This window comes from Neophocaena asiaeorientalis, unplaced genomic scaffold, assembly GCF_003031525.2.
Source record: "Neophocaena asiaeorientalis asiaeorientalis breed wild unplaced genomic scaffold, Neophocaena_asiaeorientalis_V1.1 scaffold197, whole genome shotgun sequence".
Lineage (NCBI taxonomy): Eukaryota > Metazoa > Chordata > Mammalia > Artiodactyla > Phocoenidae > Neophocaena > Neophocaena asiaeorientalis.
Genome location: NW_020174703.1, coordinates 5,662,709 through 5,682,760, shown reverse-complemented (window position 1 = coordinate 5,682,760; position 20,052 = coordinate 5,662,709). Strand labels below are relative to the sequence as shown.

The 20,052-nt window shown below is 40.3% G+C and overlaps 1 protein-coding gene across 1 annotated transcript in view; it reads left to right on the top strand.

Annotated features, from left to right (window-relative positions):
- The first annotated feature begins 376 nt into the window (after positions 1-376).
- The window catches only part of TOMM70 (translocase of outer mitochondrial membrane 70), a 50,790-nt gene continuing 31,114 nt past the window's right edge, over positions 377-20,052 (top strand). Inside the window, exons 1-3 of the mRNA XM_024759230.1 lie at positions 377-1,999; positions 15,620-15,793; positions 19,353-19,479. Of these exons, the coding sequence (XP_024614998.1) occupies positions 1,673-1,999; positions 15,620-15,793; positions 19,353-19,479 (628 nt within the window). The 5' untranslated portion in view covers positions 377-1,672. The remainder of the gene's footprint in view (positions 2,000-15,619; positions 15,794-19,352; positions 19,480-20,052) is intronic.

Below are 20,052 nucleotides of genomic sequence, written 5' to 3'. Positions count from 1 at the left end.
CCAAAAGCAAAATCATTATTTGTAAATTTTTAATATGAAGGTCTTCAAATCAGTATATCTGAAATGGGGAGCCATAGTTCTGGATTCTGATTTTCTATTAATACTTTTCTTTTGTTCTTGAAAATACTAGACAATTTCTTATTTAGTATTTTCTACCAAGAATTCTAAACAGGGGCTTCCCTGGTGGCGCAGTGGTTGCGAGTCCGCCTGCCAATGCAGGGGACACGGGTTCGTGCCCGGGTCCGGAAGATCCCACGTGCTGCGTAGCGGCTGGGCCCGTGAGCCATGGCCGCTGAGCCTGCGCGCCCGGAGCCTGTGCTCCGTAGCAGGAGAGGCCACAACAGTGAGAGGCCCGCGTACCGAAAAAAAAAAAAAAAAAAGAAAGAAAAAAAAATTCTAAACAATTTCTTGCAAGGGAAATTTTTGTATTTTAAGAGGTCTGGTGCAGAACATGAAGAAAGGATTTGACAAAGCTATTAGATACATAAAAGCTATGAATTGACATTTCTACTTGGGAAGTGGCAAGAGGGCTGAGACATCTAGTGCAAAACGGCATGACAGTGGGCGGAACAGAGCACTGGCGAGGCCGCGGATGCTCCAGGGAGCGAGGTGTCAAGCGGAATCCGGTATGACACAAATACGTACAGGAAAAGTGGGAACTCTAGGTCTTCGCATTTCTACCCACTAAGTTCCAGAACCTCATAACAACACACAGACGTCATCGCTTTCGTAATTGGCGCAGACGGTGAGTCGCAGGGACGCCATTCAAGTCGTTTCAACTGGAGCCAACTTGTATCTGCCCGTTTCCACCGAGCCTGATTTGGGCCACCTGCTGTTGCCCCCAATAACCTCAAATTCGTCCAAACTAAAATCTGGCCATGGTAGAGCTAAGAAGATCGGTGATACAGCGAGCTATCTTCAGCTTTTGGCTCTTTCCTCCCATATTTTTAAAAGTCCTTCCAATCCGTTGGTTTCCGAGGACACGGGTACAGACAACGGAGCTAACACCGCCGGGCTCTAAGTAGCGTCAACGTGGCAGTAACGAGAAAACGAGGGGTCCAAATTCCATCAATAAATGAGGCAGCTCGGCCTACGCCCCGCCCACCAGTCCTGCCAGCCAATAATCTTCACAACTCTTCACAATTCTTCTGCTACTCCCGCCCATTCTTAGCGCAGTTTCAGAGCCTTTTTTTCTGCTCCCCCGAGCACCAAAAACCCGCCGTATGTGCGCCCCTCTTCCGCTTCGCTATACCAGAGAGCCCTCTGCCCTTCTTTATTGAAGGCGTAGGGTACGGCATCGGCTACCACCCGAGGCCCAAGATCCCAGAAGCTAGTCTCACAAACAGCAGCAGAACGAAAGAAAACAAAAAGGGCTGCCTGGGACTTTCACCGCACGCCCAGTTTATCTTGACCCGGAAATGATTCACCACCCCCTCCTCCCTTCCCACTCCTCCCTCCCTGGTTGAGAAGGGAAGGCGACTGCCAGGTCTGGCCCGGCATGCCTTGGACTTCCGGTGACCTCTGGCCTTTTTCTGTCGTCCGCTCTTACTGCCTAGCGTGCTCGTTCGCTCAGTGCTTTCCGTCCTTGTCTCCCTCCCGTTTTTCTTCGCACGCTGCCTGGTGACTGTGGCGCCCGTGAACAGCAAGGAGGCGGTGGCGGAGGACCCTCGTCATGGCCGCCTCTAAGCCTGTGGAGGCGGCGGTGGTCGCAGCGGCTATTCCCGGCTCCGGGAGTGGGGTGGGCGGCGGCAGTGCGACTGCGGGCCCGGGCACCGGGGGCCTGCCGCGATGGCAGCTGGCGCTGGCGGTCGGGGCGCCCCTGCTGCTGGGCGCGGGTGCCATGTACCTGTGGAGCCGGCAGCGGCGGCGCCGGGAGACCGGGGGCCGAGGCGACGCCAGCGGCCTGAAGCGCAACAGTGAACGGAAGACCCCGGAGGGCAGGGCCAGTCCGGCCCCGGGCAGCGGACACCCCGAGGGCCCCGGTACTCACCTGGAAATGGTGAGAAGCAGCCCCGAGCCCTGGAGGTAGAACCCGGCGGGTGCAGCCTTTCCTTGACGAGTTGTGCCCGTCAGGGGGCTTCCCATCAGACGGAAGCTGCCAACAGGCAGCGCATGGGTTTAGGGAAACTCAGTTCTGGCTGCCTTTGTAGGGAATAGAGTAGCCCGAGGGCACAGGTTAGTAACATTCGTTGAGAGCTTCCTTTTGGTTTCAGAAAAATATTTGCTTTTCTTCTCAGTGACACAGCATTTATCCTTAGCGTTGTGGGTACGGGGACATTTGCAAATGGGATGATTGTATTTAACTAACTAATGAAGGAAGCCAAATTCCCTTAACTATCGGTACGTTGTGATGTGAATTGCCTTGATCATGTCTAAGGCCTAGGACTTAATTAGTAATAATCTTTTAATAACAAGCGAATCCCCTTTTTTGAAGTATTTTAGGGTTGGGGATAGGTAAATACAGTGACTGTTGGTTGACAAGAGTAAAATGGTGTTCAGTGGCATTTATTTCATCTGTGGGCATGAGTTCTTAAACTTTTGGGGTAGAGGCATCTTAAATTCATTTTTAAATTTTACCTGGAAATTTACATGACCAAGCCTGACATACGGTTAAGCCAAGCGTCGGAGTGTCTGGTGAATTAACTGCTCTGTATGGCTTTGTTGAACTATTAAATCCTTCTGGTATCTGACAGCTGTGGGGGGAATTGGCCTGGCTGCATTTAACAATACTGGGGTGAGATAACGCGAGGTGGAGGATTTTATCTGAGTCTGAGATTGTACAATGGCGGTTACGGAGTAAATCAGAGTTCACAGTAACCTTTGGTCAAAAAACTCCCAATTATATACATTTGCAAGTTATTTCCACATTATATTATTCAGACTGAAGACATGTTTTTACTAAGTAGTCAAATTAATTTTAAAGGAAGTTCTGATGTGGAAGCAAACTACCTTAGTTTAGTGCATCCTATATATCTGGCGTTGTGCTTGGCCCTGAGAGAGCCAAATAGTCTTTCTAATGGGAGAGTAAGATACTGCTTTAAAAAGAAAATGCAGAAAAGATGCAGTACAAGTATGCTAGAAGAACCCATGGATTGTGAGAACCAGGAGAAGTGTGCTTTATATTGGGCTCTCCAACATGGTTACCTTGAGAAAGTCATTTTATCTCTTCGACGTTAGTGTCATCCCTGTAGAATAAGAGAATTAAAATATTGGATCTCTTATATTTCTTCCAGCCCTAAAAATTGGTGATTCTGAGTGCTATTAATGAGAGTGGTAATCAAGTTGATTCTTTGAATTAGTCATCATTTGTTGTGTTGTTTTCATATTTCTGAAATTCTCTGGTCATTTCCTATTTCATTTGCTTATTTTAATCACAGAAGAATAGTAGGTGAATGAAAAATACATAAAAGTTCTCTGTTCTATAATAATCACCAAAAATAAAGATAATTTCTATAAAAGAAACAAGGTTTTGATATTTCATTGCAGTTTCAAATACTACCCTACCTCACCCGTTTGGTATTTGATAGAATTCAGCAAACTGTCTTCCAGATTTTAGATTTCCTTAAATCCCATTTTCAGCTTTTCAGCATTGTCTAGGTCAACACTGATAATTTTTAAATTTCATGGTGTATTGTAGTTTTATCAGAACATTTTTTTAAATTGACCTGACTGCCACTAAAAATTAGACTTTAACATTGACTTCTTTGTAACTTGAACTGCTTTAAAATGATTCCTTTTGCCCCAAAATAAAACTGAGCAGAACACTTGCATATACTGTTCTTACGGAATTTGTGGGGTGGTACCTGTAGTCTTGCTTTGGGTTACTAGATGATACTTTAGTAAAGCAACAGTAAGAATGTCTTTGCCACTTTTTTAATGGAAATTTGTATTTTAGCTGATGGTGACCAATAAATACTGAAAGACTTTTTTGTCTTTTTTATAGTCTAGTTCTCAGAGTTATTATTAGACTACCTAAATATAACCACAAATTGTAATTTATTATTATCTGTGGTTGGAGAAATTGCTTTATATTTGAATAGCACCTTTAAATTGTCAACCTCAGTGGGTTTTGTAAACAAGAAAGCATTTGTTTGAACTGATGGAAAAACTGGCAGAATCCTGATGCTCTGACTGTTCTTTCTCCACCTGAGCAATAGCTGTAATTTTTAAGGCAATGAAGGAATGGACAAATATTGTCAGTTCAGGGTTCAATATCAGTGAATAAAGTGGAAAATCAGTGGTTATTGTCTGTTGGCTTATGTTTGCCTTAATGTAAAAATGAACTTATAAAATAACTGGGCTTCTGTCTATTGGGTTTGAGATATTCACGTGCAAGCAGGCTATATCAAATTATTTTTTTTTCTGGGATAGCATATACTTGTAAAGCAAAAGCAAAAATTCATATTTTTGTTTAATTAATGGGGATTTTAGGATTTCACCAGAGAGGCATCTAATCACAGTTGTTAGTGTGTGCGATAGAGGTAAAGTATTAAATCATATTCCACTTCGGGCCATTATAAAATCTACCATGATGTGCCATTTTGCTTTAGTAATTTATTTTGAAAACTTGAGAATTACAGATTTTTCACAGTTGGTAAGGTTCTTTGCCAATCATCTAATCCACAGGACTTTTCAGTCTTTGGGCCAGAGTTATCACAGGGGAGCATCATGCCCACATATACACCAAGCGTGGTATCTGGTTGCACAAATGTCTTAGGTATTTCTTTTTTCAAGCAACCTGTGATTTTTTTATTCTAATACATTTATTTATTTTTGGCTGCATTGGTTCTTAGTTGCTGCACGTGGGCTCTCTCACTTGCGGCGAGCGGGAGCCACTCTTTGTTGCGGTGTGCGGGCTTCTCACTACGGTGGCTTTTCTTGTTGCGGAGCACAGGTTCTGGGCACCTGGGCTTCAGTAGTTGTGGCACACAGGCTCAGTAGCTGTGGCTCATGGGCTCTAGAGTGCAAGCTCAGTAGTTGTGGCATACGGGCTTAGTTGCTCCACGACATGTGGGATCTTCCCAGACTAGGGCTTGAACCCATGTCCCCTGCATTGGCAGGCAGATTCTTAACCACTGTGCCACCAGGGAAGTCCCTGTGATTTTTTTTTCTAATGTGCATGTATTTATTATTGACTTTATAGTAGTGTTTTATCCAATTGTTTTTAATTTGATGATTTTAAAAAGCAGTTATTCTAGTGTTCAAGTATTTTCAATGTTACACAAGAGTTATCCCAACAGGAAATGTTTAGAAACCACTAAGTCAGTCCTTTAGAACAGGAAGGGAGAGATGTACCTAAACATTTTAATAAGGGGGTCAAAAGCTGAGTAACCTGCTGTTATCAGTCATGGTTGAAATGAAATAGTTCTTCCCCCTCAATGATCTGTTTCTAATCTTTTTTTTTTTTTAAATCAGGGTCACTAGTGACATTCTTATATAATTAAGTCTAGAGAACACCTTTCAGTCTTTATCTTACTTGATGCTTTGCAGTATTTCACATTGTCTTCTCTTAATTTCATAATTTTTCCTTTGGCTTCTGAGGCACTATGTTGTCCTGATTTTCTTTGCTTTTTTTAAAACTTCCTGATACCTCTCTTTGCTGATTCCTCTCAGTCTCCTTTCCAGGCTCTTTTCTCTGCCTCTTTTGGTGACCTTCATTGTTCTGTCATAGGCATTCTTATATTACATACCTTCACTGGATGCTTGCTTGCCCTCCAGAAGCTTCACTTAACACTTATATACTGATGGCCCCCTAATTTCTTGTTTATAGCCCAGACCTCTCAAAAGGCCCAGATTTAAAGGAACTCTTCACCTCATTACCGTACAAGTGTTTCACACCAGACTCCTGTTTCTCCTGAGACTATTCCTTATCATTTAATGTGTGTCATCTAACTAGTTTCCCAAGCCAGAAACTTGGATATCATCCCTAACTTTCTATTCTTTCCATGTTCTCCACATCCAATCTAGAAACATGTCCAGAAAATTTTTCTTTTTTTTTTTTTTTTTTTTTTTTTTTTGCATTATGTGGGCCTCTCACTGTTGTGGCCTCTCCTGTTGCAGAGCACGGGCTCCAGACGTGCAGGCTCAGCGGCCATGGCTCACGGGCCCAGCCGCTCCATGGCATGTGGGATCCTCCCAGACCGGGGCATGAACCCGTGTCCCCTGCATCGGCAGGCGGACTCCCAACCACTGAGCCACCAGGGAAGCCCAGAAAATTCTACTTCTTAAATATCTGACTACTCCTCCATTCCCACTGCTATTTCTTGACTGAATAACTGATACTCTCATTAGTGTCTTCCTCCATTCCATTTTGTCAGAGCTAGAGTAAATCCTAACAGTCCCATGCTTAGAACTGTTAAGTGGTCTGTTCACTGCTCACCGAGGTAAAGTTCAAATTCATCATGATTTAAGACCCTCTGTCATCTTGATCCTGCTTACCTCTTGTCTTCATCTCTTGCCACTTCTTGTTTCTTGCCTTTGGATGTTCTGTAACAATGCCCAATACCCCTACCTTCTCATCCTTCAAGTCACAACATGTAGGTAATTTCACTTTTTCTGAAACTCTTCTACCTAAGCATACCGTTATGTGATCACATAACACTGAGTTTTTCTCTTCCACAGCACTTACCACATGGTACTAGAGTCATTTATTCATGTCTTTCCTACTAAACTCTTGACTCTGTGAAGGCTGGGACTGGCTCTGTCTTTCTCACCGTTTTTCAGAAACTGGCACATAGCAGGTGTTGAGTGAATGAACTGATGAAGCTTCATCATTTGACATTTTTTTAAAATTCCCACAAACTGAATATTTTTTCAAAATTTCCAGCTTTTCATTTGTATTCTACCAGTTTATCCTAGAAATTGGTTTAACAGTTGTAAACCTCATTTAGGCATTCTTTTTATAAATCACGTGATTTTGTATGAACTACAACCATAATCCTTCAGAAGCAGCATTCTTTTTTTTAATATAAATTTATTTTATTTATTTTTGGCTGTGTTGGGTCTTCATTGTGGTGCACGGGCTTCTCATTATGGTGGCTTCTCTTGTTGCGGAGCACGGGCTCTAGGCACGCAAGCTTCAGTAGTTGCGGCGTGCGGGCTCAGTAGTTGTGGCTCTTGGGCTCTAGAGCGCAGGCTCAACAGTTGTGGTTCAAGAGCTTAGTTGCTCTGCGGCATGTGAGATCTTCCCGGACCAGGGCTTGAACCCGTGTCCCCTGCATTGGCAGGCAGATTCTAAACCACTGTGCCACCTGGGAAGCCCTGGAAGCAGCATTGTTACAAGTAGATTCTTCTTAGGTAAAGAGTTCTCTGTGTTACAATTTAGTAGGTGGAGTTGTTGTAGATTTTTAAATTTCAGGCCATAATATGGGAAAGGACTTTTATTATCTTAGGTATCTTTTATCCTAGATTTGATTCTTATAAAAGTAACAATTGGTCAATTAAATACTGAAAGATTGTTTCTCATGAGGTAAGTGTTCCAGAGTTGATTGCTACTTCTGTAAAGTTGGGATCCAAATTTTAAAATATGCCTTTGGAATTTGGTAAGTTTAAGGGAACAAAACCATTTAAGAGAAACATGGAACCACCTCATGTATATTTTAACTGGATGTAAATGTGTAATTATGGTGATAAGTAATATAGTAGTTCCCTCTTACCCAGTCTCAGCTTTCTGTAGTTTCAGTTATCCACAGTAAACTGTGGTCTGAAAATATTAAATGGAAAATTCCAGAAATAAACAATTCATAAATTTTAAATTGTGTGCCATTCTGAGTAGCAATACACGGTCCCACTCCATCCTACCCTGGATGTGAATCATCTCTTTGTCCAGCATATCCTGCTCGTTAGTCACTTTGTAGCTATCAGATTAACTCTTGTACTAGTAACCCTTTTTTTACTTAATACCCAAAGCACAAAAGTAGTGATGCTGGCAATTAAGATACACTAGAGAGAAGCCATTAAACTGCTTCTTTTCAGTGAAAAGGTGAATGTGCTTGACTTAAAGGGAAAGGAAAAATAATCATATGGTGAGGTTGCTAAGATCTATGGTAAGAATAAATCTATTTCTGAACTGTGAAGAAGGAAAGAAATCTGTGCTAGTTTTGCTATCACAAACTGCAAAAGTTACAGCCACAGTGTGTGTTTAGTTAAGATGGAAAAGGCATTAAATTTGTATAATATTTTGAGAAAGAGACCACATTCACATAATTTTATTATAGTATATTGTTATAATTGTTCAATTTTATTATTAGTTACTGTTACGAATCTCTTATAGTGCCTAATGTATAAATTAAACTTTATCCTTGGTACTTATATATAGGAAAAAATGTACATATGGGTTTCAGTACTATTCACAATTTCAGGCATTCACTGGGGGTCTTTGAATGTATCCCCTATAGATAAAGGGGAGATTACTGTACCTATTTTATTTCCTTACACATGGATTAATGTACCTGATTCTAGCTCATTTCCTTTTAGTGACTATATGTGTGTGATCATCAGAGTAATATTTTATAAATACTCGCTAAGAATTTACAGTGATTCCTTATTACCAAATTCATGTCATTGAAAGCCGTCTGTAACATAGCCATGTTACCATCGCAGGACTTGTTTTAGAGCTCCCTTTCTGGTCTCCTGAATTTCTTCTGTGTCTGTGTGTTGAATAACCCTTTTGGCGTTGTTTTTCCTCCTTGGAGTATTTTCCTGACTGTCGTTTGTTAGTCATTTTCGTTCCAGAGCAGATTGTTCTAAGTAACCTTCACTGAAGTAGCCTTGACTGATGATTCAAACCCTGATTGTTTTCTTACTTTGTATTCTAATAAATTTATGGGGATTGTATCAATACTTTGTTGCTTTGGTGTTTCAATGTAACTTGTTTTCCATAGTAGATTTGCTTCTGCAGGAGGTAGAGGGCAGGTTCTTAGGTTTTGTCTCTTTGACAAGTTTCAGCGGTGTTTGTAGTAGAGAGAGAAGACATAGTATTTACTATGTTTCTCATTGTTTCCTTTTAGATTTATTACTTATTTGTTCCTAATCCTTATGTTTTACCCACATAGTTTGTATGTAAGTGTGTGTATATATGCAGTTGCTACTCTTTGAACTAAAAATTTTCTACTTATTAGCTACACAAGTTTCTAATCACCTAATGTACATTTTCTTAATGTGAATTGGGGTTTCAGTGTTTGATCAGCGGTAGTTCTTTTGAGAGGCTGCCAGTTCACTTGTTTGTATCCTGCACTGTCGCGGTAGTTCTTTTGAGAGGCTGCCAGTTCACTTGTTTGTATCCTGCACTGTCTCTAGAGTTCCTTCAGGATAAAGACTATCCTGTTGATCGTTGTACAGTGGAGTCACATCAAATGTGCTGTTAACTAAAATGAAATCAGTTACACTTGCTTGGCAAAAAGCAAAAGACCTAATTATGCTGATGATTCTCTTTGTCCTTTTGCTCTGGGGTCAGTAGTGAGCAAGATATAATACCTGAACTATTTCCTTTGTTTCAGTTCCAGAGTGTGAGTCTGGATGTGATTCTGATGATATTCATTTTTCATAAAGTGTGGATGACAATCCATGCAGTATAGAAGTAAAGTTTAGGCAATGTGGAGTTAGATTGCTTGCTTGAATCTTGCCTTGGGCAAGCTTCTTGATCTCTCTGGGCTTCAGTTGCTTTATGTGTAAAATGGGGATAATAATAGCACCTACCTTGAATTTCCAGTGTGTTACTCTTCTGAAGAATTTTCAAAAGTAATTTTGACAATTGATTTTTGCTTCATGCATTAATGTCAGGATTCTATACAAGTTTCAGCTCCACATATTTTTTGAATTCACTTAGCAGAATCACATGGAGTCATGGAGTTGACTCTGCTGGACAGTTATTCATTAGGAAGAGATGAAACTTATTCAAATCCTGGATGGAAAAAAAGCTAAGTTATCTAATAGATTGTTTTAAATAATACTTTGATTGTGGGACATACTAGGCAGGAGTGAATGTCTTTTCTTTTTTAAAATGTGTCTGTATTCTTACCAGTATTCACAAAGTTTAAATTTATGCCTGTAGAAATTGAGTACATAGTACCTAATCTTTTCAGTACCTAATCTTTTCAAACTGTTTTCTTTGAGGAAGAAATTAGTACTTTTTGGATCCACCAAAGTTACATGTGGGAAGCTGGAGTGGCAGGAGTGGAGTAATGGGAGTTTGGAGGCTTATGTATAGGCAGTAGCAGTGGGAAGTTACTAGAAGGTTTTAAGCAGGAAATGATATGGTCCAGCTTACTTAAGAAGATCTTTCAGATCAATCAGAAACTAATTTGTTGTAAGAAAAGTAAGAGAAAGATGCATTTTCACAGAATTTTACTGTAAAATATTGTGGAATGTTCGGAACCTTAAAAAGGTTACCAAAACCAAGAGTGATTTCCAGTAACATAATGTCTTGATAGTCTTTTAAATCTCCTTAGTAGCTTTTAGATATGAAAATAGACCACATGAAAAGATAATAGCATTTCAGGGTGTTCCCATTACATTCTAGAGCTGAATGTCTTCATTTCTCATTTATGAAATATGCTTTCAAAATTGTCTTTGGGCTTATTTTCCAACTTCAACCTTTAATTCCAAAAGTTCTTATTATAACTTGAGAAGGTAGACTGAGTGGGGGAGAAAGTGACTGAAAAGCAGTGCAAAGGATTCCTGAGAGTTGGAAATAAAATCCCTTATATTGGGCTTCCCTGGTGGCGCAGTAGTTGAGAGTCTGCCTGCCGATGCAGGGGACACGGGTTCGTGCCCCGGTCCGGGAAGATCCCACATGCCACAGAGCGGCTAGGCCCGTGAGCCATGGCCACTGAGCCTGCGCGTCTGGAGCCTGTGCTCCGCAACGGGAGAGGCCACAACAGTGAAAGGCCCGCGTACTGCAAAAAAAGAAAAAAAAATCCCTTATATTATAAAGAATTGGTAGTTGTATATTTTCTAATTTAAACTTTTTCTTCCAGTGCATTTATTTTGATTTCTACCTGGTATTGGCCTCAAAGCTTGTGAAAATAGTGTCTAATTCCTGACACAGCAGAATGCTGGTGTTGATTGATAAGCTGGCATTGTGCTAAGTAGCTTTTTGTCCTAAATTTTACTGGTGGGCCAAAATAATCAGCTTTTCTGTACTGTCCCTGTTGTAATGCCATTCTTTCTCTGCATTTTTGTTAAGGAAGGGAAGCAGTTGGACAGAAAGTAATGTGGTGGTGGGGGCGGGGTGCAATGAGCAGAAGGTGATAGGGAGGTTAACTGAGATATTGTTCTCCCCAAACATGGTTTGGTAGCGCTCTGCAGTGACAGTGGGAGAAATTTGCCGTTTGGTGATTTGCCTATGTAATTTGATCCTTTTTCACTCAATGTCATAGCATCTTTTTTTTTCCCAGTACAGTAAGGAAAGGAAATTAAGCAGGTTCTGATTTAGGCCTTAGGTGATAAGGAATTTATAATAATTTTAAAAATTTTATTTATTTATTTTTGGCTGCGTTGGGTCTTTGTTGCTGCACGCGGGCTTTCTCTAGTTGCGGTGAGCGGGGTCTATTCTTCGTTGCGGTGCATGGGCTTCTCATTGCAGTGGCTTCTCTTGTTGCAGAGCATGGGCTCTAGGTGTGTGGGCTCAGTAGTTGTGGCACGCGGGCTCAATAGTTGTGGCTCGCGGGCTCTAGAGCACAGGTTCAGTAGTTGTGGCGCATGGGCTTAGTTGCTCCGCGGCGTGTGGGATCTTCCCGGACCAGGGCTCGAACCCGTATCTCCTGCATTGGCAGGTGGATTCTTAACCACTGTGCCACCAGGGAAGCCCCTAGGAATTTATAATACTTTTTAAAGGGAATCTATTGTAAAACTTGACTGAATGGAGGGAAATGGGTAATTGAAAGATTCTCTTGGTTGGTTTTAGGTTGATTTAGACCTTGCTGAATAAAAATTGGAAGTATCCATCTTTCTAAGGAGAGGAAACCTTGTATACCTATCCAGTTTTCTCTCTATTCTTTTAACTTGTCTGCCTTTACCATGACTGCTTCTCCTTGTATTCTGTGTGACATCCTGTAGCCTTAAATTTCCAGTAGACAGGAAAGAGTTCATTGCCTGTTTGTGTTAATGAAACAAGGTCATTACTCTGTCCAAAGAACGTTCTTTTTATTTAATCTGAAAATCTTTAGTAAAAATACTAAATAGATTTTCAATATGTTTGTAGCCGAACATACTTCTCACAGGCATTTGATACATTATTTTCTCTATCAGCAGTCCCTAGCTTATTAGATTGTGTATTAGCTATGTTCTCAATGACTTAGAAACATTGTAAACTTTTTACAAGAAATTGAAATGTTTTTCTTGTTTTTGTATTTAACATCAAAAGTAATTGTTTCCCTATTTTGAAGTTTTATTAGGCATACAGAGGTTTGTGGTAATGATGTTTTCTTGGCAGTTTGTATCTTTTATCAATAAAATTGCCCACAGAAGTGCTCCATCTGAGGCATGTGAATGGTATTTTGTCTCATACTGCCTTCTTTTTTGCAAGTATTTGCATTCTGTAACGTTTTTACATTCTTTTTTACATTCTGTAACTTTTACATTCTTTTTTGACCTGTCATTTTGTTTTAGGTCATGCCTTATAGGTAGCATGTGGTTATTTTTTATTTTAAATAATTTGGGCTTCCCTGGTGGCTCAATGGTTGAGAATCCGCCTGCCAATGTAGGGGACATGGGTTCGAGCCCTGGTCTGGGAAGATCCCATATGCTGCGGAGCAACTAAGCCCGCGAGCCACAACTCCTGAGCCCGCGTGCCTAGAGCCCATGCTCTGCAACAAGAGAAGCAACTGCAGTGAGAGGCCCATGCACGGCAGCGAAGACTAGCCCCTGCTCGCCGCAACCAGAGAAAAGCCTGCGCGCAGCAACAAAGACCCAATGCAGCCAAAAATAATAAATAAATAGGTAGGTAGGTAGGTAGATAGTTTATTTATAATAGGGAGATTTAAGCTATTCACATTTATTGTTATTATTGACATGTTTAATGATTCCTGCCATGTGTACTCCGCTTTTTTGTTTCTTCCTTTACCCTCTCCTTCCTGCTTTTTGTTTTATTAATCTCCACTGCTTTGGGGTTTATTTTTAGTGGTAAGAAAGTTGTACACCTCTGTTTCTGTTCTTGTGTTCAACCTTAAATGCTAATTTAGCTAGGCATAAGATTTTAAGTTCAAGATAATGTTTCTTCAGGACTTTAAAGTTGTTGCTTCATTGTTTTTAAATACCTAACATTGGTGACACTATGACCCCAGTTTGGTTCTTTTTTTCTTTGTAGGTAATCTGGGTTTTTCCACCTAACAACTTTAAGGAATTTTACTGTGAGATTTCACCATGATATGTCTAAAAATGTGTGTCTTTATTTTTCAACTCCAGAAATTTTTCTAATATTTTCTTAAAACACTCCTTTTTATGCCTTTCCTTCTAAAATTCAGATAGATAGATATTGGAACTTTGGTATTTATACTCTGTATCATCTAACTTTTCCTCCAAATTTCTCACCTCCCTGTCCTCTGTTCTTGTTGCATTCTGGCAGATTTCCTTGGCTCTGCCTTCTACTTGTTAATTTGCTCCTCTGTTATGCCCATTCTAATATACAATCCATCCATTGAGTTTATTGTAATAATCCTTTTTAATTTTCAAGATGTCTAATTGGTGTTCTTTAGAAGCAGCCTTTTAAAAAATGTCTGTGATAACCTCTCATTCCTCTCATGTTAAATTTTCTGTTTGCTTTGTTTATCCCGCTTTCTCAAATACTAGTTTTTTATTTGAATCAGGTGCCTCTCTTTTATGATATTAATTTTCCTTTATGTTAGCCCCTTGACAGTATGGTCTTGACAGTATGGTCTCTTGGAAGATAGGCAAAGTATGCTTGTCACTTGTCTCCTGGGTGGAGGGGATCCTCACTCCTTCTGAATGATACAGCCCTACTCCAGTCTGACTTCTCTTTCTCTTAGTGGAGTGGGAGGACTGATGAGGTTGCTTCAAGTGCAGTTTTCCAGCAACTAGAATCCACAACTACATAAGAGAGTCCTAGTTGTCTTCTAGTATGAATGTTTTGTGCTGAGGATTTTTACTGTCAAAGTTTTTGGAAGGTGATTAGGCTATTTACAAGTGGAAGATTTCATATTTATCTGTTACTCTATGTTCTAGTTGGCTCCTTTCATCCTCCCACATCTTATTTTAAAATGAGCATGTTTCTTCTTGACACTAGCTAGCTTAAACTAGCTGTTTTATATTCTGAACCTAAAGTTTCCTACACATCCTTCTTTGCACACTATAAAAAAAACAAAAAACAAGAAAAACAAAAAATTATAGCTACATTCAGACTAAAGGAGAAGGGAAACAAAAGGTAAATGGAGGGGAAAAGGTAGCAAAGAAGAATGAAGCAAGAGGAAGGGAGAAAAGAGCAGATACAGAAGGTTGCTATCCCATCGTCTCTTTGTGACTGAGATGCCCTGGGCCCCAAGCAACATAGCCTTCCCTGTAAGTTAGTTGTGGGGGTAGCTACTTCTGCTTTTGCTTTGTCAATGCTTACCTGTTGGAGATAACACGGGTTCTTTCATAATCACATATTTGTTAAAATTGAATGATGTTGACAAACAATAAAGTTTGGGGTGAAGATGTGCCATGAAGCTCTTGGACCTAGTAGCTGGACCTAGACAACTGGATTTGTCTACAAAGATGCTTCCCAAACGTTAACTGAAGCTTTTGCAACTGTCCTCAGTGGGTATTAACTACCAAATTATGAAGTATGTGAGATGGCTCCTCAAGGAAGCAGATTCTGAGACAAAGATAGGAGTCCCCCAAATGTATTTGATTCGCAAACTATAGATTTGGTATAACAATTGTAATGAAGATGGCAAAGTGTTTCTAGTATCTCTTCTACACTGTTGACAAACAGCCTAATAGAAAAACAGCAATATGTGTGAATAAGTGGTTTTCAGAATGAAAAAGTCCAGTGGCCAATAAACAAACATGAACAGATTTTCAAATTCACTGATAGTGAGAAAATGTGAATTACAATAATATGTGAACTAGAATTATGTTACACTGGGGTTTTTCAACCTAGGCACTGTTGACATTTTGGATCAAGGTGGTGGTGTGAGGGTGTTGTCCTGTGCATTGTAGAATGTTAGCAGCATTCCTGGTTTCTACCTACTAGATACCAGTCGCGCCTCCTCCTGACCCCTAGCTGTGATAATCAGAATGTCTCCAGACGTTGTGAAAGGTACCCTAGAGGGAAAATCATCCCTGATTGAGAACCACTTTTTTATACTCATTAGACTGGCAAAAATAAAACACAGCTATCATCTCTTGCTGGCAGGAATGGCAGAAAAGTGGTACTTTCAAGCACTACAGCCTTTTCTTGGGAGAAGTCTGTTTTTCAAGTTAAAAATATGTAAACCTTTTGGCTAAGCAATCCTGTTACTAAGACTCTATCCCGTGACGATATTTATATGAGTGACTTGCATTGTGAACAGCCATTCTGCCCTCCCATGTTTTCTTCGGTGTTGTCATTTAATCACTGTGATCCAAGTCTATTACTGAGTATTGATAACTTTTTCATGATTGTTTCCTCATATTTCAGAACTCTCTTGATAGAGCCCAAGCAGCCAAGAACAAAGGCAACAAATATTTTAAAGCAGGAAAATATGAACAGGCTATTCAGTGCTATACCGAGGCCATCAGTTTGTGCCCTACAGAGAAGAATGTTGACCTTTCCACGTTTTATCAAAACAGAGCTGCTGCCTTTGAGCAGTTGGTATGTATCCTAGGTTGGTTTTTCTGTTTGTTTTGTTTCTCTTTATTTGCATAATGTTTCAGTTAATGCCACTCAAATCTAATAAACTTTTAGAAGTTGTTTTGAAATTACAGGATTTTTGTTTGGTTTTTATATCCTTTAATTACATAGATTTTTAAGAACAAATTTTAGCTCTTCGTGAGAGGCCTCGCGCCATTCGGCGCGCACCGTACCCCTGCCCCGAGGCACAGGGTCTCGTGGGCCCCGCTCCCACCCTCCGCTCGCCTGGCCCGGACCGGAAGCGGCGGCGCACGGCCTGGGCCTGGCGCGGGGGGGGGGCACCGGGGCCCGGTCGGACATGGGCAAGAAGCATAAGCACAAGTCGGACAAACACCTCTACGAGGAGTATGTAGAGAAGCCCTTGAAGCTTGTCCTCAGAGTGGGAGGGAACGAAGTCACCGAGCTCTCCACGGGCAGCTCCAGGCATGACTCCAGCCTCTTAGAAGACAAAAACGATCATGACAAACACAAGGACCGAAAGCGGAAAAAGAGAAAGAAAGGAGAGAAGCAGGTTCCAGGGGAGGAAAAGGGGAGAAAACGGAGATGAATAAAGGAAGATAAAAAGAAGCGAGATCGTGACCGCGTGGACAATGAGGCAGAAAAAGACCTCCAGTGTCAGGCCCCTGTAGGATTAGACTTGCCTCCTGAGAAGCCTCTTGCAAGCCCTTTAGCCAAACAAGAAGAAGTAGAACAGACACCCCTTCAAGAAGCTTTGAGTCAACTGATGAGACGACTGCAGAGGAAAGACCCAAGTGCTTTCTTTTCATTTCCTGTGACTGATTTTATTGCTCCCGGCTACTCCATGATCATTAAACACCCAATGGATTTTAGTACCATGAAAGAAAAGATCAAGAACAATGATTACCAGTCCATAGAAGAACTAAAGGATAACTTCAAACTAATGTGTACTAATGCTATGATTTACAACAAACCAGAGACCATTTATTATAAAGCTGCAAAGAAGCTGTTGCACTCAGGGATGAAAATTCTTAGCCAGGAGAGAATTCAGAGCCTGAAGCGGAGCATAGACTTCATGGCAGACTTGCAAAAAAGTCGAAAGCAGAAAGATAGACACCTTGCAGAGTGGGGAGGACAGCGGCTGCTGGCCAAGAGAGAGGGAAGACTCTGGAGACACTGAGGCACAAGGCTTCAAGAGTCCCAAGAAGGAAAATAAAAAGTAAAGAATCTTTGGAATATTAAGGTTAAGCTGTCTTTTTCACACCAGTATCAGGAGAAAATACTGATTGGGGGCCTGCCTTGGGTCCGTGGTTGGTTGGGTTTTGTCCTGAAAGTCCATTTTGATGATTTGATACCCCTCTTATGCAAAGCATTATATGGAATTGTCCAAACACAGTTCAGAAAATAGTTCTGAATGTCTATTCTGTATGAAAGTAGTTTTAAAACCAGTAAATTACCTTTAGGGACTCATAAAAAAATAAAAGAACAAATTTTAGTTTTGCTCATAACACACACAATCCAAAGTTGTATATATCAGATTTTATGAAATTAGATAAAACAGAAAGTTAAAGTTTCTGGTGACCCCATCCTCCTCAACAGTTTATTTCTTCAACTTTTGTCCCCATATATGTAATAGTAGCATATGTGGGGGGAAAAAGACCAAAAGATGAATTCCTGTACATTGTTTGCAACATAATTTTTCAGTTGCCACTGTATCTTGTACAGCTTCTCATAGCACACACAGATCTATTTCATTCTTTTTAAAGGCTATATGTAGTAGCTGTTACATGGTTATATAGTGGAAAACATCTCCCTGTTGATGAACATTTGAATCGCTTCCTATTTTCCCTATCGCATTCAGTGTTGCAGTAAATATTTTTGTAAGTATTTTTTTGCATACTTTTGGGGGAATAAAATTCTAGAAATGGAAATAAGATAGTATCAATACCTATTATAATAATATATGAACATGTTTGTTTTCCAGTATCTCACTGACTATGTGTATTATCAGTCTTAATAATATTTGCCACTCTGGTAGGAGAAAAATTCTCTCTCATTGTTTTAATTTGCAATTTTTGAGATGTTGGTGAAGTGGACAATCTTTTTCTATGTTTATTCGGCATTTATATTCTCTGCATTTTTTGTTCAACGAAATTTTATTGACTGTTTTGTATATGAAAGGTTACTGTAGTAGGAGCTGGGTCTATAAAAGCAAACAATTATGCATAGAACTCGAGGATCGCAAAACAACTTAAATGACATTTTGATAAATGCTTTGATTCTATAATAGACGAATGAGTGGGGTTGGTGCATAAAACAGTGCAGAATAGAGTGTTACAAATGGACGAACAGTGTATGTAATTGCTCTGAGGTAGGCAGGAGTTTGCCATGATTAAAGAAGTATGTATAAAGGATCCTGGGGTATAGAGAGATGAAACTGGAAAGGTAGCAGAGGCCAGATCAGGCAAAGCCTTGCAATGGTAAGAAGGTTGGATTTGATTCTGAGTGTAATGGGAAATATTTAAGGGTTTTAAATAGGGCAGGAACATCGTCTAAAATTGTTCTCACTGTTCTGTCAAGAATATATTGGAGGGAGGCAAGAGTGGAGGCAGGGAGACTAAGGAAGGATGTTGTTGTAGTTGCCTAAGTGAGACATGAAGGAAAGCTGAAGACCAACAGAATTTGCTGTTGTATTGGATGTGAAGCGTGAAGAGAAGCAGGAGTTTTAATAATAGTGGAGTGAGGAAGGAGTGAGTCAGCTGACAGTTGAATTGAGAAATGTCTCTGTTTTAGGAGCGTGGTTTGGGTTAAAGAGATAAAGTTTGGAGTCATCTAATTTTAGATGTTATATACTACGAGGACAATAGATGTGATCACCTAAGAGAGAGAAGGGATGAGTCCTTGAGCATTCCAGCATGTAAAAATCAGATAGAGGAGGAGAAGTCAGCTACAGAAATTGGGAAGGAGCAGCCGGTGAGGTAAATGGAAATCAAGTAGAGTGGCGACTCCTTGGAGGTTTGGCAATAAACAGGAGCTAAGAAATGGGGTAATAACTGCAGGGAATTACAGAATCAAAGGAACGTTTTTAAAAGGTAGAAAATACTAAATCAAGTGTTTTTATGCTAATAGGAATGATTCAGTAGAGAAGCAGATTGATGCAGAGGCAGGATAGCTAACAGTGAAGTCCTTGAAGTGGGGAGAATGTGGATCCATACCACAAGTGGAAGGTTGGCCTTTGGTGAAGAGGGGTGTTTCCTCAGTTTTAACAGGAGGGAAGGAGGAGATGGTATGATCACATAGATGCAGGTAGGTTGTAGATTTGGTGGTAGAAAGATGGCTTAAATATGTCTTTTACCTATTTTTTAAAATTAGGTTGCTAATCTTTATTACAGTTATTTATATGAGCTGTTATAATGTATTGTGGATATTAACTCTTTGTATGAATTGGGAATATTTTTTCTGTTGTGGGATTCTTAATACTTGGCCTACTGAGTTTAGAAAACTGATTTCTGTCAAACAGTGCTTCCTTTAGTGTGACTTTTTTTTAATACTTTCATTACAGCAAAAATGGAAAGAGGTGGCACAAGATTGTACAAAGGCTGTTGAACTTAATCCCAAATATGTGAAAGCTCTCTTTAGACGTGCAAAAGCCCACGAGAAGCTAGACAATAAGAAGGAATGTTTAGAAGGTGAGGGTATTTTTGTGTTTATGTATGAAAATTACTAAAGGCTTCATAGTCATTGGTAAATTTATATGAAACTCTGCCTATGAGTAGAGAAATTAATTGTGTTTAAAAGTTTTACTCTTCCCCAATTGAGACTTTGTTTTCTAGCTTAAATTGAGATTGCAGATACTTGAGTACTGTCTCGGTTCCCCACTATGGTAAATTAAATGATTTAGAGTTTATATACCACACATTTTAAACTTGGCAATTAATGAGCATCAGTGTAATTTCATGAATAAGAAATCAGAAGAGAGGTTTTAGTGAGCGATAGTGTTTCTAAGATTCTACGTATTTTTCAGTTAATATCCTATATAAATATGAAATAATTTTGAGATGAATCATTAAAGAAAACATTTGGGGCTTCCCTGGTGGCGCAGTGGTTGAGAGTCCGTCTGCCGATGCAGGGGACACAGGTTCGTGCCCCGTTCCGGGAAGATCCCATATGCCGCAAAGCGGCTGGGCACATGAGCCATGGCTGCTGAGCCTGCGCGTCCGGAGCCTGTGCTCCGCAACGGGAGAGGCCACAACAGTGAGAGG